The sequence below is a fragment of the Pavona decussata genome, unplaced genomic scaffold (assembly GCF_977016875.1).
Source record: "Pavona decussata unplaced genomic scaffold, jaPavDecu1.1 SCAFFOLD_303, whole genome shotgun sequence".
NCBI classification, from domain to species: Eukaryota; Metazoa; Cnidaria; class Anthozoa; order Scleractinia; family Agariciidae; genus Pavona; species Pavona decussata.
Window position 1 is genome coordinate 566,479 of NW_028145699.1, and position 25,058 is coordinate 591,536.

General features: G+C 39.7%; 2 protein-coding genes across 2 annotated transcripts; both read left to right on the forward strand.

The window, feature by feature from the left end:
* Positions 1-1,632: 1,632 nt before the first annotated feature.
* LOC146454297 (uncharacterized) lies at positions 1,633-13,114 on the forward strand. The gene is made up of 6 exons (XM_085095596.1): positions 1,633-2,442; positions 4,041-4,230; positions 5,160-5,362; positions 6,127-6,286; positions 9,841-9,986; positions 12,007-13,114. Exons 1-6 carry the CDS (start codon positions 1,922-1,924, stop codon positions 12,170-12,172), a joined length of 1,386 nt encoding a protein of 461 aa, XP_084951722.1. The 5' UTR covers positions 1,633-1,921; the 3' UTR covers positions 12,173-13,114.
* A 2,861-nt stretch (positions 13,115-15,975) lies between these two features.
* Positions 15,976-23,798, forward strand: LOC146454298 (crt homolog 1-like). The gene is made up of 6 exons (XM_085095610.1): positions 15,976-16,772; positions 18,294-18,480; positions 19,991-20,187; positions 21,190-21,349; positions 22,171-22,316; positions 23,522-23,798. The coding sequence occupies exons 1-6, from the start codon at positions 16,258-16,260 to the stop codon at positions 23,700-23,702; spliced, it is 1,386 nt and encodes a 461-aa protein (XP_084951736.1). The 5' UTR covers positions 15,976-16,257; the 3' UTR covers positions 23,703-23,798.
* Positions 23,799-25,058: the final 1,260 nt, after the last annotated feature.

A 25,058-nucleotide genomic window follows, 5' to 3' on the forward strand; every position in this document is an offset into this window, starting at 1 on the left:
GTCACCAAAACATATCGAATAGAACTTTCGTTCACCCACAAAACGCCGATTTCAAATCTAATCGATTTTTTTGTGCTGGAATGATGCTGCGCTGCTTTGGTCTTGAACGTGAATTGACGCATACCGGATAAGTTTTCGTGACACTTTCTTGAGAATCGAACGAAAACGGAAGTCAACAACGAGGGGCGAGGATTGGATTCTTGTGGAAAGATGGCGGCGGTTTTGGGCCACTTTTTTTCACACCAGGCCGAAGTAGATATTTTCCACATTGGCATAAAATGCTATCCATCATAGTGTAGACATAAAACAAAGAAAGCAGGGAATATTCATACTAAGTGGATCACCCATTTTTACACAGGATCGCTGTAATGACCTATTATATCAAAGGACCCTGTGATCTCTCAAAAATAGATCTTAGATCTTGAGCCCTATTCACACCAACAAAACATGTTTAATTAAGCCAGGTTTAACAAAATGAAATTTGGTAACAGAAAATCGAACCATTGGCTCTGACATAGGATTCAAGTAAACTCTAACTTACGGTTTCAATTTTGCTAAATCTGTCGTCGACAGAGATCCGAAAGCAGCTTTTATGAAGGAAACAATTTTAAACTGTGTTTAACTTTTAAGTTAAACAAACAGCTCTTAAACGTGTTTAAGCCTTGGTGCAAATGGGGTATAATGATGTAATAAGAATAAGCTGTGCTATTTCGCCCGGTGTCACTGTTGGTTCTCCTTCAGTGTAGTGATGATCACGGCGTTTGCCATGAACTCAGGAGACCGGTATTCGAATCTTCACATAGGACGTTATCCATTGTATCTTACTTTTACTCGTTAACTTAGTGTAGACATTGCCTAAGCCAAAAGCGACACAGGAGTCTCGCGCTCCACGCTAGTTGACTTGCCATTCGCGCTTGGCTAAATAAACTGCTGTATTGCATGCAGGCTATAGCAAACATAGCCTGTGAACGGGCTCCTAAGTGGAGTATGGGGCGAAGACAAAAATCCACCGCGCTCCGCTCGCCCGGCTCGCCGATTTTTCTTTTCGCCCTATATACCCCACTTGGGAACCTGTTTACAGGCTATAGCAAACAGTGCAGATGACCGAACTACCGTCCCACGTGGTATATTTTAAGGGACGGGGGGCGGGGAGGTCGTATATTACCCGGCCTCCCAATATATCACGAGGCTGGGCCAAAGCAGTCGCCTTTTACCGGCTTTTGTTTCACCTGCCGTAAAAAGACGGAAAATGCATCTGTTCTCGCAGGTTCCTTGAGGGTAGATGGTTCATACGGATGTCCCATGTTTCTCTTCCTCATTTCGCATTTTAAAAGAGATACACTCCGAGATCGAGAGGAGTCAGTTTTCCAGTGTAACGAATTCAAATTTTGAACTGACATTTTCCCGAAGGAAATAAGAGCAAATTTTTGAGGCGATTAAAGCCTTCCTAAGAGATATTCACTGAAAAAAGAAATGACCCCCAGCCCCCATTGAATTTCTCGACGTTGAATGTTTTGATATGAGTTTGGGACGAAAGGGCTTGGTCATCATCCAGCCCCGGGTCCAGTACGTTTTCAGTTACTTGATTACATAACCGCAAAACGAGACCTCAGGGCTCGGCTTAGTTTCTTACACTTAGAAATTTAGCCAGCTCTTTCAGTCGCAATAATTCTCGTTATTTCAAACTAAATAAGTCGCGTTAATCGATTCTCTATTCGAGACCACCGTAAAGATTGTTTGCGACCGGGTCTGTGCCGAAACTGGGACAACTTGTGATAAACATTGTATCATCATATGACTGGCCATGTAATGGTTTTCATGATAATTATAAGCCCAGAACGAGAAAAACGGACCGTTTCAAGCTTCGCATCCAAGCTGAAACAGCTATAGTATAAGGTCATTCTGTTTTCAGCCGTCAGAAATGGCTAAAACCTCAGAGATTCCCCCGGGTTTCTCGGACGAAACCAAACTTAACCTGACAACTGATTTATCGTCGCCGGATTCGACGGCTCCTCACAAAATAAGGGAAACAGTAAACATAGGATTTTGCAAGGTTCCACTATTTTGGGCAAACGTGTTCTTTGCCGCTGCTGTGTTAACTGCCCAAGTTGCTGAAAAAGTGAGCTTGCCGCTGTGGATTGACTCAATAGAAGGCCTGAATACCACACTGGGACAGTCAGTCGACAGTTACTTCGTTTTGTCTTTTTCGTCTCTATCGTTTTTCATGATATTTGGACTGGGGATGCTATACATTCGAATCTTTTCGCCCAAAGCCATCGGCGAGGCTGAACGAACCTTCCCTCATCTTTTGATATTTTTGATTGGCTTCTGTGATTCAATGAACGGGGTGTTGGTGGTTTACGCCAGCAAAGGCTCAAGAACGCCGCCATATCTGCAATCGATTCTTGGGAACTTCCTTATTCCTCTGACAATTTTATTCAGGTGCGTTGGAATTTGAATTTTTAATTTAAAGATGTGATTTCAGTCATACGAATTGGAGCATCTCAACAAGTTAGGTGCAACAATTACGTAAGGCCGGATTGATTAACCCGCGCTATTTATTCATCCTAATAAGTGCGCATAAATTAACTATGAATTGTTATTAAGCGTGACAAGCTCGGTCATGTATGTTGCAGTGCGTCATGCTTAAAAGCGCATCGTGACGCGACGTGGATTTAACTTGCGCCGAATCCAAAGCATACGTTTTTATTATGTATGTTTGCATTGTTTGATTAATATTATCTCCCAGTTAGTACGTGTACGCGCGGTGTTCAGTGATTGGTCAATTTTGCGGGCCGTATTTCATTGTACGGCCCGCTAAATTTGAAAGTTTCCTTTCCCGCGAGCCCGATTAATCTCAGACTCATCTTACTAACCTCGTTTTCTCGGTCCGTACAGCATGTTATGACGGGTGAAATACTTGTCTGGACTGAATCGAACATAACTTGGTAGGATAATCAATGATCTCAAAGGAAGGCGAATTTTGGTTTTAATTTTTCTTCTATTTCATACAAAACGAGTATCAGCTGTGTAACGGCGTCATCCTATTTTGACGAGTTCGAGAAGGAAGAAGAACATCCATATTGTTAGGAACGGTTAAATGTAGTTTGTTCATTTGTAATTTTAGCGTTAATTCAATTGGGTAGGTAGTTTAGTTACGTTATTTAATAGTTTTGTGGCCGTCGTGCCGTGTCACGTATTTTTAGTATCACTACGAATAGCCTAAAAACATATTTGTTTCAATGGAGTCGTTAAAATATTGGTTGAGGTTTGTTAACAATAACGATACTATTGTACAAAAACAACTATTAATTATGTTTGGCTGTGGATGGCTAGGATGTCCAGAAGTGGATTGCAAGTTATTCCTGTGTATTTTAAAGAAGTATCCGCAGTATGGAAAAAGATTGCGGCCGTACATTTTGACCACAATATTTTGCAAGCCTGAAACAGCCAATATAGGTACATAGAAAACCATATTTTTGTGAAATTTGTCTTTGTACTAGCAACATTGTGGATTGATTTTTATGAGGGTTCTTAGGAATTTCGAAAACTAGAAATTCTGAGAATTCTGGAAAAATGTACCAGTCACCATCTTTTCCGGTGAGGTGGATTGCGTAAAACGTATCATGTAACCAAGGTTACTGAAAAAGGTACGTCTGCGCACTGTGCACAATGGAATCAGTGCTATAAACCTTTCTCAAATTCTGAGCTATACCGGCACACTCCGCCACGAAGGACACCTTTTAAACCCTCCCACTGTGCAAAAAGGTAGCTAAATTCAGTCAGCATTTAAGTTTTTTTAAACAGTTAAAAATAAACTCTGGACCGAAGGAGAAAGAGAATTAAGAGAAGAAAGAGACCTGCCTGTATAAATATCGCTGATAAATAAATAAGTAAATAAGTAAATAAAAAAATAAACAAATAAAATGAGTTGAAGTGCCGGGCGGAGAGAACTCGTTCTTGCTAACTATCTTTCTATGAAAGAATTGAGAATCATCACCGACTGACCGTTGCCTGAAATGTTTGTTATTCTTTCACAGACTTCTCATTTTGCGCAAGAAACCCACCACCTTGAAGCTATTGTGTGGCGTTGCTGTGCTCAGTGGACTTTTCATCTGCCTCGTGCCAACAATTTTTCCCCAAGTTAATCGTAAAGACAGCGAGGAAGCTAACGTTACAATCGGCCTTGTCTCCAGGGTGATGTGGCCAATCATATATATGTTTGGAAGCGTACGTAATCTCCACGGTTATTTGACAAAATGGGATTCCGTTTGGCCGTGCTTGTGCACCCTGATAACGCATGCGCACAAATGACTCCAAAGCATGGCAAAAACGTATTTTAAACAAAGAAGTACGCTACGACCCGCAGGCAAATGGCATGTCTGTTGCTATTGTCATGTTTTGACTGGAGAATCGTATTGTCGCGGGTCGCGGGTAAACTTTTGCGGGTCGCGGATTAGGGTTAGGAATCAAAGTGTCGCGTGTCGCGGGTAGCGGGTCGCGGGTTAGGGTTAAGGTTCACGACAATCGACCCGCGAGCCGTGGCAATTAGATTGTCCCCGTTTTGATGTCCTCTATGCGTTATCAGACTACACACGCACGGCCAAATAGAATCTATTTGTTTTATATACTGTTTCGAATATCAGTTATCCCGAAAGAAAGAAAGAAAGAAAGAAAGAAAGAAAGAAAGAGAGAGAGAGAGAGAGAAAGAAAGAAAGAAAGAAAGAAAGAAAGGAAGGAAGGAAGGAAGGAAGGAAGGAAGGAAGGAAGGAAGGAACGAACGAACGAACGAACGAAGGAAGGAAGGTAGGAACGAAGGAAGTAAGAAAGAAAGAAAGAAAGAAAGAAAGAAAAAAAAAAGAAAGAAAAAAAAAAGAAAGAAAGAAAGAAAGAAAGAAAGAAAAAAAAAGAAAGAAAGAAAGAAAGAAAGAAAGAAAGGAAGGAAGGAAGGAAGGAAGGAACGAAGGAAGTAAGAAAGAAAGAAAGAAAGAAAGAAAGAAAGAAAGAAAGAAACAAAGAAACAAAGAAACAAAGAAACAAAGAAAGAAAGAAAGATTCATGCATCCCAAATGTTCCCTGGTAACCTTTCTCAATACACTGTTTACACTGTTAGAAAACAACCACTCATATCTCATATTAATTATCCTCCTTGAATTTAGCTTCCGGAAGCCCTCATGCGTGTCTTCGAAGAACGTGGAGTAAAGATGAAAAACGATAAAAGTACATCAGCAGAGCAAATCAACTTAGTGTACTTTCTGTTCTGGACGAGCACATACGAACTTTGTTGCATCGCTCTATTGTTCTGGACGGATATTCTGCCGTGGTACGGAGATCTCGATCATATAGGAAACTTTGGAACAACGTATGTCCTGTTTTAATTATTATTATTTTGTTTAAGCTCGCTTTTTACATAAAAGAAAGCTTTGTTATGGAAACTGGGCAGAAATGTCGTGAGGGTTAGACGGTAAAACCACTTCATCAGCAGACAACAAGCCCAGATCGAGTTATAACTTAGAAATATTGGTATTTACAAGGGAAGGACTGAGAAAGAATGGAGAGAAAAAGAAAATTTGAAGAACACGGATCGAGAAAATCACTCAGAGAAGGACTGCGAATCTTAACAAATAATTGCACATATGACCCCCAGTCTCAGCGCAAAGAAGTACTGTTTGTTTACATTTCCAAGTTTAACTCACATGCATTAGCGTAATAACCACTTTTCGGGGGAGGGGTTGCCCAAAGACCTTTCTTTGTGATGTAACTGTTATTTTGCTGATAGAGTGGTTTTCAATTGAGTGTCGTCAAACCAAAACCAAAGTAATCACTCTGACCAATCACAACATACGTAAACAGAGCAATGAGCCAATGACAATTCGAAGTAAATACATGGCAACCGTCGTCAAGCGCTGGAAAATGCATGCTAGCACTGAAGTTTTGGTTTAACTTCCCATTGGTTGAAAAACTGGCGCGAACTTTTCCAACCACTCACAGAGCGTTCAAGCAAATCCAAAGCAGACGCGAAATTATTTTCAACAACCAGTTGAAAACCGTTCTAAAATATGCGAGAAAGCATTGCAAGTCTATCTCCAGGCGAAAAAGCATGCCACTTTTCTTTTCCTTTTGCAGTTGGTGGTCATCCTTCAAATGCTTCTTTGGTGGAGCAGGTTGTAGTGCCGTAACAGGGGTCAGGGGCACCGTACATATCCTTTCCCATCTCGCTGCGCACCTCGCTTCAGCAAATCTGTTGCGATACTCTGAGGGAGCCACATGGCTGGCTATTGTCATAGTAAGTAGATTTACTCCAGCACCCTAGTTACACTCCTGGCCCCAGTTGTTCAAAGAGCGGATAGTTTTATTCACTGGATAGGTCGCTATCCGGCAGATGAAATGTGGGCAAGATTTTCCCAATAGCCCTATATTTAACAATTAGATTATGAGCTCGAGATTTCTATCGCGTGATAGCTGATGAGGGCGCAGCCCGAATCAGCTATCACGCATAGAAATCGAGAGCGAATAATCTAATTGTTTTAGTATAAATCTACTAGTCGTGCAAAACTAAGCAAGTAAATTATTTATATCCTCGTCGCAGACACTACGAAAACGCGACGAAGTGGCCGCCCTTTTTTTGAAAATCGCTACTCACTATCTATCACAGAATAGATAGCGAGTAGCGTAGCCAATCAGAGAACGGCATTCGTGATAGAACACTAGTAGATTTATAATAATTATGGATAGAGTAGAAACATATGTCAAATGTAAGTATGGGATTGTGTTTAAAACTTGCCAAAAGTATAAGTAGGAGTACATTTACTCCGCTGGATAGTGACTTATCCAATGGATAAAGTTATCCACTCTTTGGACAACTGGGGCCTGTTTTATAGATTTTGAAAAGAATATTATTTTGTGTGTTGAAAATTTGTAAACACAATTATATGTTTTTAGCTAAACCGTATAAAATTTTTCCTTTCTCTAAACGGCAAATTAAACTGGCCAATAAAACGTTAAAAATCTGCACGAGCCAAATGTTCGATGCAACTGAACAGCGATGAAACACGTCCACAATCAACACGATACAGATCTGGACACCAAACACTTGTAAACACTTGTGCCCTACGGAAGAGTTACGATCCACTCAAGTTACCCCGTAATTGCATGCAATATTCATTTTGAACAGGAGCCATAATCAGGGATGGAGACCGTAACGAGATGCCATTTTGACTTGTGGGCTTGTCCCCATGTGTTGTACCAAAAAATCTATTTTTAGAAAAAATTGCACCATACGCGCGCGCGTTCACGCATGTAAATGGCCAGGATCGCGCGTGGAGAAATTGCATTTTTTTCTACCAGTTCAAAATGGCGTCCAAGTTTTAAAATTCTGCCAGGGAATATCTCCTTGGTGCCCACATTTAAGGATTTAGACTCTCACGACGAAAAGGTGACAATTGAAAGAAGACAGGGTAAGTTGGAATAAGCGGCATATTGATCACGACTCTCACAGTAAAGTAAAAAAGGCGCCAAAACGGTGGCGCTGCGTGCGTTGCTACAGTTGAATGAATGAAACAAGCTTACACTTTACGAATATGTACTCAGACATGTAAGTGCTTTTTTAACTTAAGTGAATTTTTTCTCAGCTGCTTTCCGTGTCACTTTTGCCAGTATGATATGGTTCAAATAGTACCCGAAAAGTGTCTAATTAAAAGTTCAGTTATTTGTTGTTGGAGAAAGTCTAAAAAGTTGTGGAAAGTTATGATGCTGGAAAGTTGTTACGCAGTTTTCGCAACCTCCATATTGAACTCTGTCGGCTTTCACTGTTTTCTTGCTCATGTTGAACTGGAAAAAAATAGCTTTTTGCTGCTTGGAATCAAGTTCCGTGGCCATGCAAAGGAAGAGGCAAAACAACTTTCTAACCAGAAAAAAAGAGACGCTAAAAAATTATACCTTCTCACATTCGTAAAACCGCAACCGGTTTCTTGGCAATAAACAAAGCCTATTACTGATGCCGGGATATAAAACAGTGGAGGATGCATTCGATTGTGACCGACACCGAGTTGAAACATTTGGATTGGTTTCTGGGTTTTTGATACCTACTGTCACCAAAATAAGGGGAAAAATCTCTTCTGTCATTTCAGCTTAATATTTGTTTTCACTCCCGCGGACATGTATGAAAACTTGTCGTTTGTCTGCTAGTAGTTTTGTTTCACCTTTTCAGTTCAAGTTCTGCTGGAGGCATTTTGCGAATTATTAGTTTGATGTTGAGGAAATTTATCCTGCGAGCTTGAAAAAAGAGAAAGAGTTTGAAAACAGATAAGACCAGATAAGAACGTGTTTACAGCTTTGTTGTCCCTTGGATGACCATAGAAATGAACAACTACTAAACGAATGAACATTAGTCTCAATTCTTACGTGTAATACTTCTAGAAAGCAGTAAGCCAACAGCCGTCATAAGAAGCAGTAAGCTTTTCGGCAAAAAGAAGTAATAGAGAAATTCACTTCTGCCTGATGTTGAAAAATTTGGCACTGATCTGTGAACGAAATCTGCTCACTTCGACAGCTTTTAGCTTGACTACGTAATTTCTGCCAATAAACTGAATTGTTCTTAACCTTTCGCTTGGTAATCCCTACCTTGTTTAACCATTACCTGTTTCACAGGCACTCGGCATTAAAAGTTTGTTATGCTAAACTTTGGCCGGCTTATTACGTAAAACCATACACTCGTAAAATGACAGTTTACAAAATTTGGGGGAAGCGCCAAATATTCATGCCAGCGCGTAGAAAACGTTTGGGACGATGGCCTTAACTCGTCTCCTCAAGGACTTACGTACCACCAAATTTGAAATAAATGGTTGAAACCGACCTCTCGAATAAAATTTAAGTTTATATATACATCAGCATTGCGAAGAATATTTTTATATTTGTACTGTAAGGTTTAATGTTTTCTACTCAGCCAGGAGAATTTCCTGGAGTTGTCCCCAATGTTTTAGTTTACAGCTGTAGTTTAGTAAGGTTAGACGGAAGAACTTAAACATGTACATGGTAATAAAATGTTATTTTCACATTCAAAGTATTTACAAATTATGTAATTTTGGACTTTCTCTTCCATTTTCCATATAAGGTAGTAGTCCCACGCAAATTTGCGTGTATCCACGCGGGTTTATAACGTGTAAGGTGGCGCAAATTTTTCTAAAAATAGATTTTTTGGTACAACACGTGGGGACGCGTGGAGCCCACGCTTACGGTCTCCATCTCTGATTATGGATCCTGCTTTGAAATATGAGGCTATTTAATCAGTTCTTACCATGTCTGGTGGGGACAGAAATTGCATAGGTAAAGCACAACTTAGAAAAACGTTATATACTGAATGTGTGAAGCATAACTACTACAAAAGATAGATTTCTTGGTAGCAAAGCACAATATGAAATAGTACTGACCCAAAACGTTCCTTGCGTGCGTCTTCTCAGTATCAATAATATGTGAATTGTCCGCGAGTGATGCATGAGAAAGTTCGTTTTTATGGCGACAAATCATTTTTTGTCGTACATGTTTTCGGTGTTCGTGTCATTTGGCACTAATGCCATTTACCGAATGAATAGACTAGTATCTGTTGTCTCTGATGGCAGAATGAAGGGAAAACTATTCTGTTCATTCTTCTCAGAGTATAAGGAATTGCGTTCCTTTGAAAGGTAAATCTGAACCATAGTGAATCATTTTTGGGCCATCAGGCCGGCTACTCTCTTCAGGTAGCTACTCAATTGTTTACTGATGCACATAAAAGATGTTGGAAAGGCTAAATAGGCGCAGTATGGCAACACTAATCAATAAATTCTCTCTTTTTTTTGTCAGTCTCTGGTCACACCTCTAGGATTCCTTTTCTGGACTTTCTTCGACGAATCACCTTTAAAATGGCATCCGCAAGACAACGTGAGCACCTGGTTCAGTATTGGCGCGCTTACCCTTATGGTTCCCGCCATTTTTGTTTACAACATGGGGTAAGAATAATCTACGTTCTTTGTCAGTCTAGTGTAACTTAACAACCAAATAAACGAGATATGTCCAGAAATGCACGCTAATGTGATGCATGAACTGTATGACAGACATCACAAAGTGTCCCCCACCCTAAATTCTTACCAAAACACAAATAATTCTGTCAAACATGAAGTCATATGAAAATGACAAAAAGGTCTGTCTTATATAAAGTACCCAAAATCAGGGTTAGGTGCATTTCTGGACATAAGTGAAATAAACTGAAAGCTGAAAACCGTGGACAAAGATCCTGGTAGTAGTCAACGTTAAATCTCGGGAGAGATCAAATCGGCTAAACTTGATAATAGTAAATATGAGAAGTCCAAGGATTACTGCAAAGCCGATACAACGGGAAAACGTATTTTAAAACATCTCAAACCTGAAGAAGGCCGGTCGAGCTAGCTGAAATATTGTTTTAAGATACATTACCGTTTGTATCGCCTTTGCAGTAGTCCCTAGACTTCTCATATTTAGTGTAACTTGTGTGATGGTTGACAGGGTTAATACCAAGTCGTATCAACCGGCTAGAGGTCAAAATAAGTTGGCCTTCGAGTTCTCCTATAGGATACTGACCTCGTGTTGAATAGCTTCTGTCTTGGATTCCAGTTTTATCTTGCTAGGCCTGTTTTAAAATCGCGACCTTGAATTTTTAAGGCCTTGAATCTACTTACTTAGGAAGAAACAAACAGAAGTCGCTAGTAACTAACGCGAAATCTGAGCACGATCAAAAATTAAAGCAATTATTCTTGTCCTTTGATGCTTGTTCAGAAACAAAGAAAAATAATTCAAGTATGTCATGTAGCTTGTGCAGTGGGTGCTAAAAAAAGAGAAGACAGCACGAGAATCTGGCGCGCGCGCGTAGCGCGTGGGCGTGGGGCGCGAGGAAGAGAGTAAAAGGTCTCTTTCCTTTTGTTCTTTTTCCTTTCGCGCTCCGCGCTCTTCACACGTGTTCTGTGTGCTCACCCGATTCTCCTCTTCTCTTTTCCTTGCTAGCTCCTGTCATGCAGGGTTCAACGTCAGCAAACGTAATGAAATAAGTAAAGTCCGTTAAAGATAAATGTTTTTTTTTTGAGAGCTTAAAGATGTTAAGTTTTTTTGTGAGTCTGCATTTAAGTGTACTAAACCATTTTGTGATTTGCTCAAAAAGTTCAAGTTTTTTTAAAGGGAATTTGCTGTATTTTCATCAAAACTGGATCAAATATTTGACAAAGAAATTGTTTTCTAACATTAATTTGCTCTTAAAACACCTGGAAGAAAATATTAAGGTTATTCTCCAAAAGGAAAGAACAAACCGTGGAAAATTTTAGCGTCGACTTCTCTAAAATACACACGAACTTTGCCATTTTTTTTGTTCACAGTGACAATGAAAATAGGTGACACTGCCCCTTTTAAGTGAAGTATGTGGAGGCAGATAGACACTGTGTCTATGTTTTTCGCTGTTTGAATGTGTGACATTAGGAAAACCGATTCACCTAATGGTTCCTACTTAGCAAATCGTAAAATTATTTAGTAAGCTCATAGATTCACAAAAAAATTGTCATCTTTGAACTGTTACAGTAAAAAAATGTTATTTTTACTTATTTTATACCTGCACATCAAGCTGACCTTTGTTTTATGTTGGTGTTTGACAACAGCAACCTGAAAATGTTTTGGTTATGTCCTTGTGCTCATTTGCAATTTCGTATAACAAAGAAAGTATGATAATTTTGGTGACCTCTGGAACGAAAATAAATATTTCTTTTAATTTGCTTATTTAGTCGTTGTTGCTGTTACCCTTCTAGTTTTAACGTCATTGTTCTTGTTTTTGTTGTTGTTTTTGAATTAACATATGTTATGTTCAGTTTGTATATTTATTTCTCTGATTTATGGTGTCCCCAATTAGCACAATAGTGCTAAATAGTTCGACCCTTAAATAAAGTCATTTATTATTATTTTTTAAATTTTGTTTTATCCTCATATGAACAATTTGATGACACTGTTTTTCAGCTCTCCAGAGATTTCTGTGAGCCCCGATGAAACAAAACGTCAGGAGATTTACCGCAGTGCGAATTCTTTTCTCACGGATCAGGAACAGTCACCTGCTAATCCCGAGGAATTTCTCCTCTCCCACAGCAACAGAATGAGTAGCTATAGCACCTTTCCTGACAATTAAATTTAACTCTGATACGACATCAGTAAAGAGTGGAGCTAATATTGGAGAACGAGTGACAAGACAGCTTTTTATACAGCGGGAGAAAAAAGCGTGATTTTCCAAGAGGAAAATTTGAATAGACCATTTCCGAGTTGCTTTGAACCTCATTATGAAAGCGAGGCTAAGTGCAAAGTTTTTGTTATGAAAATTAGTTTTCATTCATATGCAAACAAAACTAATTTTCATATGAAACGTTTTGCACTTAGCCTTGCTTTCATAGTGAGGTTCACAGCAACTCGGAAATGGCCTATTGTGTGTAGGAACTAAAGGAGAAATTTATTATTACTAAAGTTATTGTTAATCAAGTTGCCGAAGAAAAGTCAAGAATACATGCATGCCCAAACATTGACTGGAAGTCTAAATTCCACCGGTTATAAAGCTATACCAGAATTTTTTATCCATGTCTAAGATGTAATATCACAGCTTAAGAACGGATAGGTGAGGGAAAAATTGCAGGAAAAAGAGTTAAATAAGACGATGACTTGTGGAAGTTGTCGTGGGCGAAGTAAAAATCAAGAGTGCTCCAGTCTTGACTCGATCAGTGAAGTGTCAAATTCATCAGAAGTATAGATAGATGGGTATAGCAGACTATGGTATACAGGAAAAAGATAAAAGATCGCAAACGTCCTTTCCTCCCTATCAACGGCGCAGTTTCCTTAAGTATTCATAAATGTAATTTGACAAACTGTAAAGCAACTGACGAAACTTAGAGAATTCCTTTTTGAATCATTTCCTGTCAGCTAGGAGAGTTACCTATTGATGGTTTTATCTATTATTATGATTTTAACGCCTAGATACTTTTTTCGATATTTTAAACTTATGAATTATTTATATGCTTATGTACGTTGGGTCTGAAAAAACCCTGACTGGGAGATTCAATAAAGTTTTACTTTACTTACTTTACTGATAACTCTCTGATCCATATTTAATGTCGTTTCTGAGCCTCGGGTAGCGTAGGAGGGTCCTTTCGAACTATTAAAATTCAGTTTGATATCGAGGTACAGGGAAAACAATCAACAGAAATAAGTGAACATGATTATCGGATTTCCTTTGGTGGTGTCCTCTTGGCCTGTTTGTCAATCTGAATTTAACACAACGAAAGAGCTAACAGCATAGGTCATTCTGGTCTGGAAAATATCTCTGTGATTGTTTGTTTGGCTTCCTTTAATAGAAGGCTGTCGGATATATGTTCTCTTTAATGATCAAATATAATAGTATGGTAACTATCTAATAACAATATTAATAATTATATTATATTATATTTTGATCTTTGTTGTCGCTGCTGTTGTTGCTGCTGATGATGTGTTGTCCTTTTCCTTTCTTTTTGTTTGTTGTTGGTTGTTTGTTTGTATGTTTTTTTTTGTGTGTGTGTGTGTGTGTGTGTTTGTGTGTGTGTGGTTTTTTTTGTTTTTATTTATTTATTTATTTATTTTTTGTTTTGTTTTGTGTTTCTTTTATTAAGTTTGTCCTGTTTAAATTTCTTGCTCGGCTCAGTATATCTCTAACATACCTTAATTTACACAAATGTAATTCTCTCTTGTACATTAATCCTAGGCTCTACAAACATTTCCTACATTTTCTAATATCTCAATAAAGCTCAGTGTCATTTCTTTGTTTACTTAAAAGTAGGTGGTGGTTAACTAGAAAGCCTTTGCTACTTTGACCACCACACACATTTTATAATTTGTACTGTATTTATTTTTATCTTGTAATCATCTGTTGTAATACTTTTCTTTCTATGTTAATGTTGTGTAAATAGTGTGAAATAAATTAACCATGAACCATGAACCAGCTATCAGTTAAACCTTTTAAGGGGCACTGTCATGGCGATTTTGCTGTATGTTACTTAAGACGCCTCAAATACAGTCGAACCTCCCCTTGCGACCACCTCTCGTAAGCGACCACCTCTCTTGAGCGACCACTTTTCCAAAATTCCAAAATTTCCCCAGTCAAATCACTGTAGTTGGTACCTCTCGTAAGCGACCATCTCTCGTAGGCGACCGCGACCGCTTTTAGAGATGACAGTTTTCTTTTGTTTTAACCTCCTGTCAGCGACCACTTGTCACATAAGTCCTCGTCTATCCCCTGTCGGGAGTTTGATAATATGCCTTTGTAACATTATCACATGTACATTCTTGAGAAATACAGGAGACATGAATGTCACAAGGGAGGTACCAAGTTTCCCGAAATAGACTTGTCCCATTCGCCGTATTAGGTGATTTATCACGGGAAAAAAGTAACTTGGATACTGAAATTCTTTGGCGATATAATTTTGGAAAGTTTAAAAACGTTTTCAAAATTCAAAATTTTCGGACCCCTTGTGGTCTGACCTCTCGTAAGCGACTACCTCCCGTAAGCGACCACCTAGGCTTGACATTTTCGGTGGTCGCTTACGGGAGGTTTGACTGTATTTGACAAAGAACTTTTTCTCTAACTTGAAATTGTTCTTGCCGAGCAGCGGGCGAAAAACGTGAAATATCTCCCCCGAGGGGGAATTACTATAATTTGTTTGAGCGATTTCTCCAAACTAAACTGGAAAAAAATTGTTGCAGCTCATTTCCATCCCAGCTATTTGCAACCAAAGATGATTGATATTAGTTTCTGTGCACTCGAGGGTTAGTGTTAACAAAACTGGAGAATTATTTGTAATGTTCCTATCAATACAAGTAATTTTTTGGTCTATTCACGGATCAAAGTGACACTTTGACACGGCCATTTCTCAGCTCAGCTCTCAACATTTCGACAACGTGACATCTCAACATCTCGACATAAGTGCGCTGGATAAGTGCGCTGGTAAGGAAGGTTTGAGCCTCACTTGAGGCCGCACTTCGGCTCTTCGAAGTTTTGGCGTTTCCTTGGCAACTAAGTGTGATCAGCCATGTGGAACGACACCCGTTCACACTCAAGTACCCTTCAAATGCACTTGACTGAGTGCCTTGTGTGAACCTACCTATTGGCAAGTTATTTGAAAGTAACATTCACACTTTACTCAGGCAAAGTTTAGCCATCTTAGTTAATAGTCTTCTTAACGATTCTCAGCTGTCAATTAAATTTAAAAAAAAAACATTTTCCAGCTGACAGTTCAAATTTTGGCTAATTCTCAGCCAATGCTTATGCAGAGTGTCTTGGTGTTTTTGAGCTCTTTTGTTGAAAATGCTGAAATAAGATCTTCACTTAGCTGCAAAGTAATTCTAGAACAACGAGAGGAAAGAAATTAACTCAATTCTTGAAAAGAACAACTCGTGAACTGTTCTACCCAAGAGAGGTTCTACCGCAGTTTGGAAACAAAAATGTGAGAACTTGAAAAACGTTAGCCTAACATTTTTCAAGTTTCAACTGGCATTTCAACCTACTCTGTCTCTGGCCGCTTCTGAAGTGGGAAAAGTTTCTTACGGTGGGGTGAAATTATAACAAAACTAGACAATTATTTTTTGCTTTCTGTTGACAGACAAACATTTTGGGGGTTCTGAAATGACCTCGAATTCGCGGGATATTTCCCCTAAATGTTCCTATCGATACAAGTTATTTTTTGTCTATTCAAAGTGACACTTCGACACGGCCATTTCTGAGCTCAGCTCTCAACATTTCAGAACCCCAAAAATGTTTGTCTGTCAACAGAAAGCAAAAACTAATTGTCTAGTAGAAGGTCACGTCGAAGGTATGTTACATTACATGGCGACATCCTTCTTCGAGTAAGACTGCGAGCAGTCGCCGACATGCATAAATTACGATCCCCGAAAGCCCAATAGAATTTTTGGAACTGTGGCAGCTCCGTGGTGGCACTTAAAGGCACATTGTGAAACGAGTATTCTTGCGCTTCCTTTGTGATTAGCATGACTTGGCTTAAGACTGAAAGTTCATTTTGTTTGCGTCATTGGTAGGCGCATGTGATAAACATGGGATAATGTATTATGGAAGGGAATGCTTTGCACTGATAAACCGGGCCGATTCGTGCCTTGCATTCACACATCGTGTGGTGGTCAAGCTAGCTGAAAATATGAATGGGTTATAATTGATTATTCTTGTAAACTCGATACTACTTATTGATGGGTTCCACAATCAGCTCACGCGCGGAGAAAACAGCTTGCGTTAACAAACACGAGCCCAGCGATTTTGCTCCGCAACGACCGGCAACTGGCTACGCAGAACGGAAAACCGTGAAAATAGGATTCTGCGAGGTTCCTCTCCTCTTGGCTAACTTGTTCTTCGCCTTTCTCGTCGTAGCCGGGCAGGTGGGCCAAAACGTGAGCTTACCTCTGTGGGTTGACTCCACGAATGGTAACAGCTCAGGTCCAACGGTAGACAGTTATTTTGTGTTATCGTTTGCCAGCCTGTCCTTTGTCGTGATATTCGGACTTGGAACACTGCTCATTCGAGTCTTCTCGCCTCAAGATTTGGGCGAAACTGAAAGACACTTTCCACATCGTTTGCTGTTTCTGGTTGGCTTCTTTGATGCTTTGAACGGTTTGCTGGTTGTTTTTGCCAGCAAAGGAGCGAGAACGCCGCCATATCTGCAAGCGATTCTTGGTAACTTCCTTATTCCTTTGACAGTTTTATTTAGGTGAGTGGTTTTGCATTCGAAATTAAATTTGAATTTCGTACAATGTCTTCAACGGCTTCACGTTAGCACGATCGCGATGATGTAACAAGTCACGCAACTAGCATAGAATCAAGCGCCCTGTGAGTGATACTTCAGATTATGTTTAAAGTTATTTGCTTCTTTCATTTCCAAACCTAGAATATGAGCAGCAGTTGTTCGCTAATGCCATGAGAAAGAAACACCGCTTTTGTTATGAAGTATAAATTCATTATTTAGTAGTAGAGAGTTGAGTTATTTCCCGGGAGTTATTTTTAGTTGCATGACTTAAAACCTTGTGACCGTCATGTTAATCTTTTTCAAGGTCTTGGTTATTCTTCGTGAACAGGCCCTTAGCAGGGGGAGCGGCAGGGGGTGGGGGACTTAAGCCCCCCAGAATTTTTGGAAGTGTAAAAAACAGTGTGTCAAAAACTAAATAATTAAAATAATAATAATAATAATAATAATAATCTGCAACAATCAATCTTGAATTCTGACGCTGCAAGTGCCTTTTCAACTTTTTCACAACCTTTACTTGTTTATTACCTGACAGTTTCCTCCGCTTGCGCTATAAACATTTGGTTTTTATACAACAGCAACAAAAGCATTCCTTCCTTGTGAATCGGAAATAAGAACCAAAATCCTTATGACCGATATGTATTTGTTAGTAGGGAGTTAAAGATAAGAAGACGGTGATGGTAGCGAAAACATTATCTATAAAGAGAAATCGCGTTCTTTTAAACTTTATCGCAATAATTCCAGCTCGCTATTTTTTTTTTTTTTTTTTTTTTTCAATTTTAGGCAAATTTTCCTGCGGACGTATTCTTACTGCCCGATTCCAAGTTCACTGAAAAAGAGAAAGGGAAACTTGTCATCGTCTTTTTACGTCTGCCTTTAAACGTGAAATTAAGCAATTTGACGTGGTAGTCCACATACAGTGATGGCAAAGAAATATACCAAAAAGTGTGATGCAGGTGTAAAGTTATTGTTTTGCTTACTAAATCTACTCCTTTTTTTGATGTTCTCGTTGCACCTTACACTCCCTAATCGGTCTGTTTTTTGACTGACGGGGGTGGGGGGTGCAGCTTTGTTTAACCAATTTGCTTCCCCCCCCCTCCCCCCCAGTTGTTTTAGCCTTGCTACCGGCCTGGCGAAAGTTTAGTAGTTAATAAGTGTTGTTGTCTAATTGGTTGATCATTTTGGTATTTCAACAATAGCTCTCGAAATAGGCATGCTTGGCAATTCTTGCTGACCTTGGCTGGACCACCGTGAAAATTCCAGTTCTTAGTGTGTTGTCTTGGAACAGTCGTTCTTTCCAAGATTTTAGTTGGAAACTTTTATTTGAATGTGTGGTCTTGTAGGTTTAATTGGGTTTTCATAGTTAAGTAGAAGTAGCAGTGGTAGTAGTAGTAATAATAATAATAATAATAATAATAATAAGAAGAAGAAGAAGAAGAAGAAGAAGAAGAAGAATTTAACTTGAAACCTCTTTCCATTTATCCACAGATTTGTCATTTTAAAGAAGAGGCCGACTCGTTTAAAGTTGCTTTGTGCCATTGCTGTTTTTGTTGGTCTATTCGTCTGCCTCATTCCAACAATTTTCTCCAGCGTTGATCCCAAAGCAAAGAAAACAACCAATGAAGCTGACGGAGTCTCGAGGGTGATATGGCCAATTATATTCATGCTTGGATTTGTAAGTGTCAGTCTCACAGTAGGTAAATTGTTCACCGTAAACAGATACAAACGCTGACGTCAGCCCTTCGTTGGAGCTTTTCGAAATGTCACATATGCTTGAAACGTCAGCTTTCGTATCTCTTTACGCGGACGGTGGCCAACATTTTTACGTTATCAACAATAACGCTGTTGATAAAATCAAAGATTTGTTTTCACTTCACGCCGCACCAACGTAGCACCACAATTTCTTTGAAACTACAGTCAAACCTTCCGTAAGTAGCCTGCGAACGCAAACGTATTTCAGGCTGTTGCTTCTCTCCGGCGGAGAGAACGTCTGCGTTCGGAGTGAAGCGACAGCCGGAAATAAGTCTGCGTTCGCAGGCTAACCCATAAGCGACGACGCAAAATGTCAAGCCTGGGTGTTCCCTTACGGGAGGTGGTCGCTTACGAGAGGTCAGACCACAATTGCACAAGGGATCTAAATTTTAAACTCATTAGCATAAGGTGACTCCCGAGATTTAGTAGCCACAAAAACGTTTTTCAACTTCCCAATATTATATTATTGTCAAAGAATTTCAGTATCCAATTTGATGGTTTGCCGGTGATAAATTACCTAATACAGCGAATGGGACAAGTCTATTTTGGGACACCCGATGCCTCCGACTGTGACATTCATGTCCCCTAAACTACCCAAGATAATGATAATGTTACAAAGACAAATTGTCCAACTCCTGACAGGGGATAGATACGAGGACGTATGACGCGTATGGGACAAATAGTCGCCTACGTGAGGTTAAAATATGAAAAGAAAATTGCAAACTATCATCTCTAAAAATGGTCGTGGTCGCCTACAAGAGGTGGTCGCTTACGAGAGGTTCCATCTATAGTGATTTGACTGGAGAAATTTTGGTATTTTGGAAAAGTGGTCGCTCAAGAGAGGTGGTCGCTTACAAGAGGTGGTCGCAAGGGGAAATTCGACTGTATCTTTCTTGATCTAAGACTATATGTCTACACTATACCGCATGAGAGCTCTTGTACCGGCACCAAAAACATATCGGAAAGTGCTTTCGTTCAGACACAAAACGCCGATTTCGGATCGATTCTTGTGCCGGAGCCATGCTGCGTTGCTTCGGTCTTGAAAGTGATTCGTCACATATCGGATAGAACAGAGAATCGAACTGAAATGGAGGTCAACAACGAAGAGCGAGAATTGGATTCTAGTGGAAAGATTGCAGTGGTTTGAGACCACTTCTGTTCACACCAGGACGTTATCTCGTAGTAAGAGTGTAGACATAGCCTTACTAAGCTTGGCGGAGCGGAAAAATACAGCATGCTGACGTCAGGGGTACGAAACGAGGACATTTTAGAAAAATACTTCAAATGTCGTCAGATGCATATCCGCACCATATCACCCTGATGTCGATGTCGTTCAATGTTTTCCGATAAGATGTTACGAAATGAAATGATTTGAAACCATAAAATGAAATTATAAAAAGGAAACATTCACTTATCCGTTTGCGAATTTTTAGCTTCCAGAGGCCCTAATGATTGTTCTGTCGGAGCGGGGAATTAAAATGGAGAGTCAAACCTCGAAAAAAGGAATCAACTTGGTGTACTTTCTGTTTTGGACGTCCACGTATCAACTCTTATGTGTGGCTACATTCTTCTGGGCAGATATTCTTCCCTGGTATGGAAATGTGGACAGCGTCAACGAATTTGGAAGAAAGTATGTATCGATGTTATGAACTGGTCATGAAAAATGAAAATACGAGAGGCTGAGAAGGGATCAAATTATGGCCAATTAAGTTCACAGATTAATTTTTTTTTAGATCAACCTAACATTTTATAAAAATAGGTGTTTCTTTTAGCATGTTTTCTCAGTGCCCGCATGTTTTATTTACCCCCGATCGATTTGCGGTCAATGGTATTTGTGTACAGCGGCGCGTGTAAGGCCAAACGTCTAAAGAGCATGCGTATTTCTATAATGCAAACAACATGGCGGGAGCAGAGTTGTCGTGCCAGTGACAGTGACTCCGAAGAAGAAGTAGACACTGGCGCTCTTTAGTTTCTGGGCATACGTTCTGCGCATCTCAAGATACTCGGGTTTCCTACGGGTGGGGCCTACTAATACAGGGATATTTTTGCGCTGTTTAAAACTATGCGGAGAAGGCAGAACTTAGCAAGTGCCCTTGGTATTTAAAAAGAGAATTTTGGGTAACCATGCATTTTTCAGAGATAATAAAGCTTCAATTTGATAAAAAAAAAATGCCATACACCGCTTTGTATTTTAGCAATTTTTAGAATTATTGTTTTTTAATTATCTATTTAAAAAAAATGCGTGGTCTCCACCAATTTTCTCTGTGTATTCCAATAGCCCTTGTTAAGATCTGCTTTTCTCGCATAGTAGTAAACTGCGCAAAAATACCTCTGTATTAGTATGTACTGTCCTTAAAAGGATCCTGTCTTAAGAACATCTTCGCGAATTCTCGGGAATTTTTGGGTCTTTGTTGGGTCGTATTTGGAAGCCGTAATTTTGTGGACGCGAAGAGAAAAGGGTTGTTCAGTGTACAACACTGGGATTTTTTTCTGAATTCTGCCGGTGAGAATGGGATTTGAACACTGGGAAGTGGGATTTGGGACAAAAATGGGCTGGGAAATGGAATTGGTACGGCCCCTTCAGGACCCTCTAAAACCCTTTATTGTGTCTAAACGTCTCTCTTGTTTTCAGTTGGCGGTATGGAATTCAATGTTTCTTTGGCGGAGCAGGATGCAGTGCAACTCCAGGCATCAGAGGCACTGTGTTTATTCTCTTGTACGTTTTGTCTTCTCTCGGAGGTTCAAATCTGATGAGACACGCCGAGGGAGCCACTTGGCTGGCTATTGTCACGGTAAGAGACCTGCTGGGACCACCCGCTACATACCTTATTATATGACATTATAAACGCTGACGCGAATTGAAGGAAAAATTACTTCCCATGCAATAAAGGAAATTAAAGCGATTGACTTACACAAACAAATACAATTTGTTCGGTCAACAGGAACAAACTTATTTTAACACTATATGTAAAAATCCGAAATGCAAACAATGTGAATGTTCATGGAATTGTCCCTAGAAGTATGGAAGTATGGGGTTACGCGAAGAAATCTGGCTACCTCTTCTGTCCTTCACAGTGTCCATGATACCGGCGGCTGTCCAACATGATAAAACAATGCTTTGTTTCAGTCCGGCTGGAGTGTATCGAGTGTAGCGACTAAATTAACGCGAAGTTTGAAATTTCGCGTTAATTTCATAAAGTAACCATTTGAGGATAGTTATTCCTCCTTCCTAGAATTAGGGCTTAGACGTATCCCTACAACTAAATTAATTTCTTTTTATCTTTACAAAGATTAGTGTTTGTAACATTGATTTGGAAGTCATCGATTCAATGCCGGTACTAAAACACCTACAGGTTAATTAATTTTGCATATTGCCAGTGCCTGGCAAGCGTGATATCCTGATGATATTCCTAGTTATCTACTGTGATGTTAGCTATTGCATAACATATCCCAGTAGCCCTTGGGGTCAGCCGAGTTCACCATGTGCTCGCGACGTATGTAACCTTTGTGTTGTTTGATTAAATGTATTGTGTTTACAATCCACTTTCATTTATGCCTCAACAACATTACATCTACTTCTGCTGGAGTGACATATTATTTTTATTTTTCGCAGTCTCTTGTCACGCCTCTGGGATTTATTTTCTGGACTTTGTTCGAAGAATCACCCTTCAAGTGGCATCCGGAAGGTCACGTGAGCACCTGGTTCAGTATCGGCGGGCTTGCCATCATGGTTCCCGCCATTTTCGTTTACAACATGGGGTAAGAATTCTCTGTGCCCATTCCGCCTTAGGTTTAACCCGTTAGCCTTGGGAAAAGGTTATCTTCCGCGATAGCGCAGTGGTAAAGGCACTCCCCTCCTTCCATTGTGGCCCGGGTTCGATTTCCCGACTCAGAGTCATATGTGGGTTGAGTTTATTGTTGGTTCTCGTCTTTGCTTCGTGAGGGTTTTCCTCTAGGCACTCCAGTTTTCCCTTTTCCTCGATCGACAAATCTATCGCTCGCCATTTCTTTACTCGCTGTTTGCAAAAACAACCGTGAAAAAGCGGGAAATGGCGTCATCAATATCCTCACTAGTGAGGATATGGAAAATATGCCACTCGGGTGCTGGATGTACGGTTTTGTATGAATTTTACCAGTGGTTTATTTTCTGGTAAAACACTCGTGTCTATTTAACAAATAGATTCCAAGTTGCCGTGCGTCTGTTCAGTAATAGATCACAGATGACGTCAAAATGTGGTAAGAACAAGTGTGTCACTGATGTTCTTACCACATTTTGACGTCTTCTCTGATCTATTACTGAACAGACGCACGGCAACTTGGAATCTATTTGTTTTATACAATGAACAGAAAGGAAACACGACAAACTTGCCTCGTAGTGCTTGACTGTTCGATTTGTGCCAGTTCAGGCATTTTCAAAGTCACCAAAGCTACTTTCCGTGTCGGCTTCTTCTTTATCGTACTTGTAAACAGCTTCCTCTAATTTTTTCCGAGGCCTTCGCTTTCTCTAAGCAGAATAATCGAGTAAATATTTTCAAAACTGCGAGCCTTTTCGTAGCGATAACAGCTGTTTTGAAGATTTGTTCCAGTTTAGGCATTTTCAAATTGACAAGAACACTTTCGCCTTGGTTTCTTCTTTTTCTTGTTTGTAAACAGCTCCTACTAAACTTTTTGCGAGGCCTTCGGTTGCTCAATTCGAAATAATCTCGCAAACACTTTCAAAACCGCGCGCCATGTTGGACAAAACAAAGAAAACTTACAATTTTTCCCGTGACGTCATCCGCTTGCCTGTACTCTTATAGATCATGGGCAATGACCAATCACAGCGCGCGTAGTATTCATTGTATTGTATAAATAATAATAGTTATTATTATAGTGATACTCGAACCTTTTTTCCCTTTCCTTTTTCTTTCATTTATTTATTTATTTATTTATTTATTTATTTATTTATTTATTTTTTCATTCAGTGCGCCAGAGATTTCCCTGAGTCCGGATGCAAACAGCCATGACGAATTTTTTAACTCATATGCGATCGGCGATTACCACTCAGTTGATCATGACGAACTGACAAGAGAACCGCTACTAAGCAGCGCCTTTCGATCAACCAACTACAGTGGAGACTTTGGATTCCAATACGAGCAAGACTAAATACTCGTGCGTCTCGCGAGTAAAGAGTTAATTTTCTTTCTGTAAACGGCACATTTGGATCTAAAACATTAAAACAACATGACTGCTATAAAAGAAGCCTTCTCAGTTCCAGCCCAGAGATCATGAGTACGTGACGTCACAATAGTAGAAAACTCCCGTCCGCTCCCTCCGGACATACACCAAGATATTGGATTCTGATTGGACTGTTTTTGTTAAAGACAATAATGACAATAGGAGATAAGAATATCCCCTCTAGGAGAGAACTGAATTTGATCCATGTTCAACGAGTTAGTAATTGAAAGATGCACATTTGCGACTACGATGAAAAAGAAAAGCCACCGAAATTTAGACACGGGCTACCCTGAGGGCATCTCGCGTAAAAAAATATATAGAAAAAACATGAGCTTGCCGCCAAATCCCGCCATCAGGCTAATTTTGGATGAGGAATGATTGACAATCAAGTAATTGGTTTGCCATGTTCTGGATAAGTGCGCTGGCAAGGAAAGTTTGAGCCTCACCTGAGGCCGTACTTCGAGTTTTGGCGTTTCCTGGGCAACTAAATGTGATCAGCCAAGTGGAACGACACCCGTTCACACTCAAGTTCCCTTCAAGTGCACTTGACTGAGTGACTAGTGTGAACCCACCTATTGGCAAGTTATTTGAAAGTAAAATTCACTCTTTACACAGGCAAATGTTTAGCCGTCTTAGCTATCAGTCTTCTTAACGATTCTCAGCTGTCAGTTAAAATAAAATAAAAAATGCAATTTCTCAGCTGACAGTTAACATTCTAATTCTCAGCCAATTCTTATACAGACCCTCTTAAAGGGGCACTGTTACGAAGATTTTGCTGTATCTTGGTCAAAATGCTCAAATCAGTCAGGGGCACCCGACGGAATATTTCGTTAAAATATCTGCTCGGATGGAAGGTCTCCTAAAACTTTTCAAAGTTTTCGCCTAGAGTTTTCGAGGTGTTTCGGAAAACCATCAAGTTTCCCTAGAATTTTAGGAAATGATGTGCTCACGTTTTCATAACTCAAATAATTTTCGGATGGTGTTTTTGTCCGCTAAAATTTTCGTCGGTCGTAACTATTCTAAAAGCTGCTAAAATTTTCGGTGAAGAATTGAGGTATCATCAGGAATTAACATCATTAAGGTCTGACGCAGCGTATAATTTTATGCCCTAACGTTTATGGATGAATGGGTTACACGCCTATAATATTCGAATGAACATTTTTATTCCCTAAGCTTTTCGCTTAATTTTCGTAGTCACAGGTATAGCGAAAAACGTCCCCTAAAATTTTCTGTCCTCGAACTTTTGGCAAGACCCACCAGGATAGATAAAATTTTCGGATGAGA

What these genes read in the sequence shown, in the direction of transcription:
- LOC146454298 (XM_085095610.1), top strand. Translation starts at nt 16,258, where the DNA reads ATGGGTTCCACAATCAGCTCACGCGCGGAGAAAACAGCTTGCGTTAAC. An exon ending in CCTTTGACAGTTTTATTTAG is followed by an intron (nt 16,773 to 18,293) that starts GTGAGTGGTTTT and finishes ATTTATCCACAG; the next exon opens with ATTTGTCATTTTAAAGAAGA. An exon ending in ATTTTCGTTTACAACATGGG is followed by an intron (nt 22,317 to 23,521) that starts GTAAGAATTCTC and finishes TTTTTCATTCAG; the next exon opens with TGCGCCAGAGATTTCCCTGA.
- LOC146454297 (XM_085095596.1), top strand. Translation starts at nt 1,922, where the DNA reads ATGGCTAAAACCTCAGAGATTCCCCCGGGTTTCTCGGACGAAACCAAA. An exon ending in CCTCTGACAATTTTATTCAG is followed by an intron (nt 2,443 to 4,040) that starts GTGCGTTGGAAT and finishes ATTCTTTCACAG; the next exon opens with ACTTCTCATTTTGCGCAAGA. An exon ending in CATGGCTGGCTATTGTCATA is followed by an intron (nt 6,287 to 9,840) that starts GTAAGTAGATTT and finishes TTTTTTTGTCAG; the next exon opens with TCTCTGGTCACACCTCTAGG.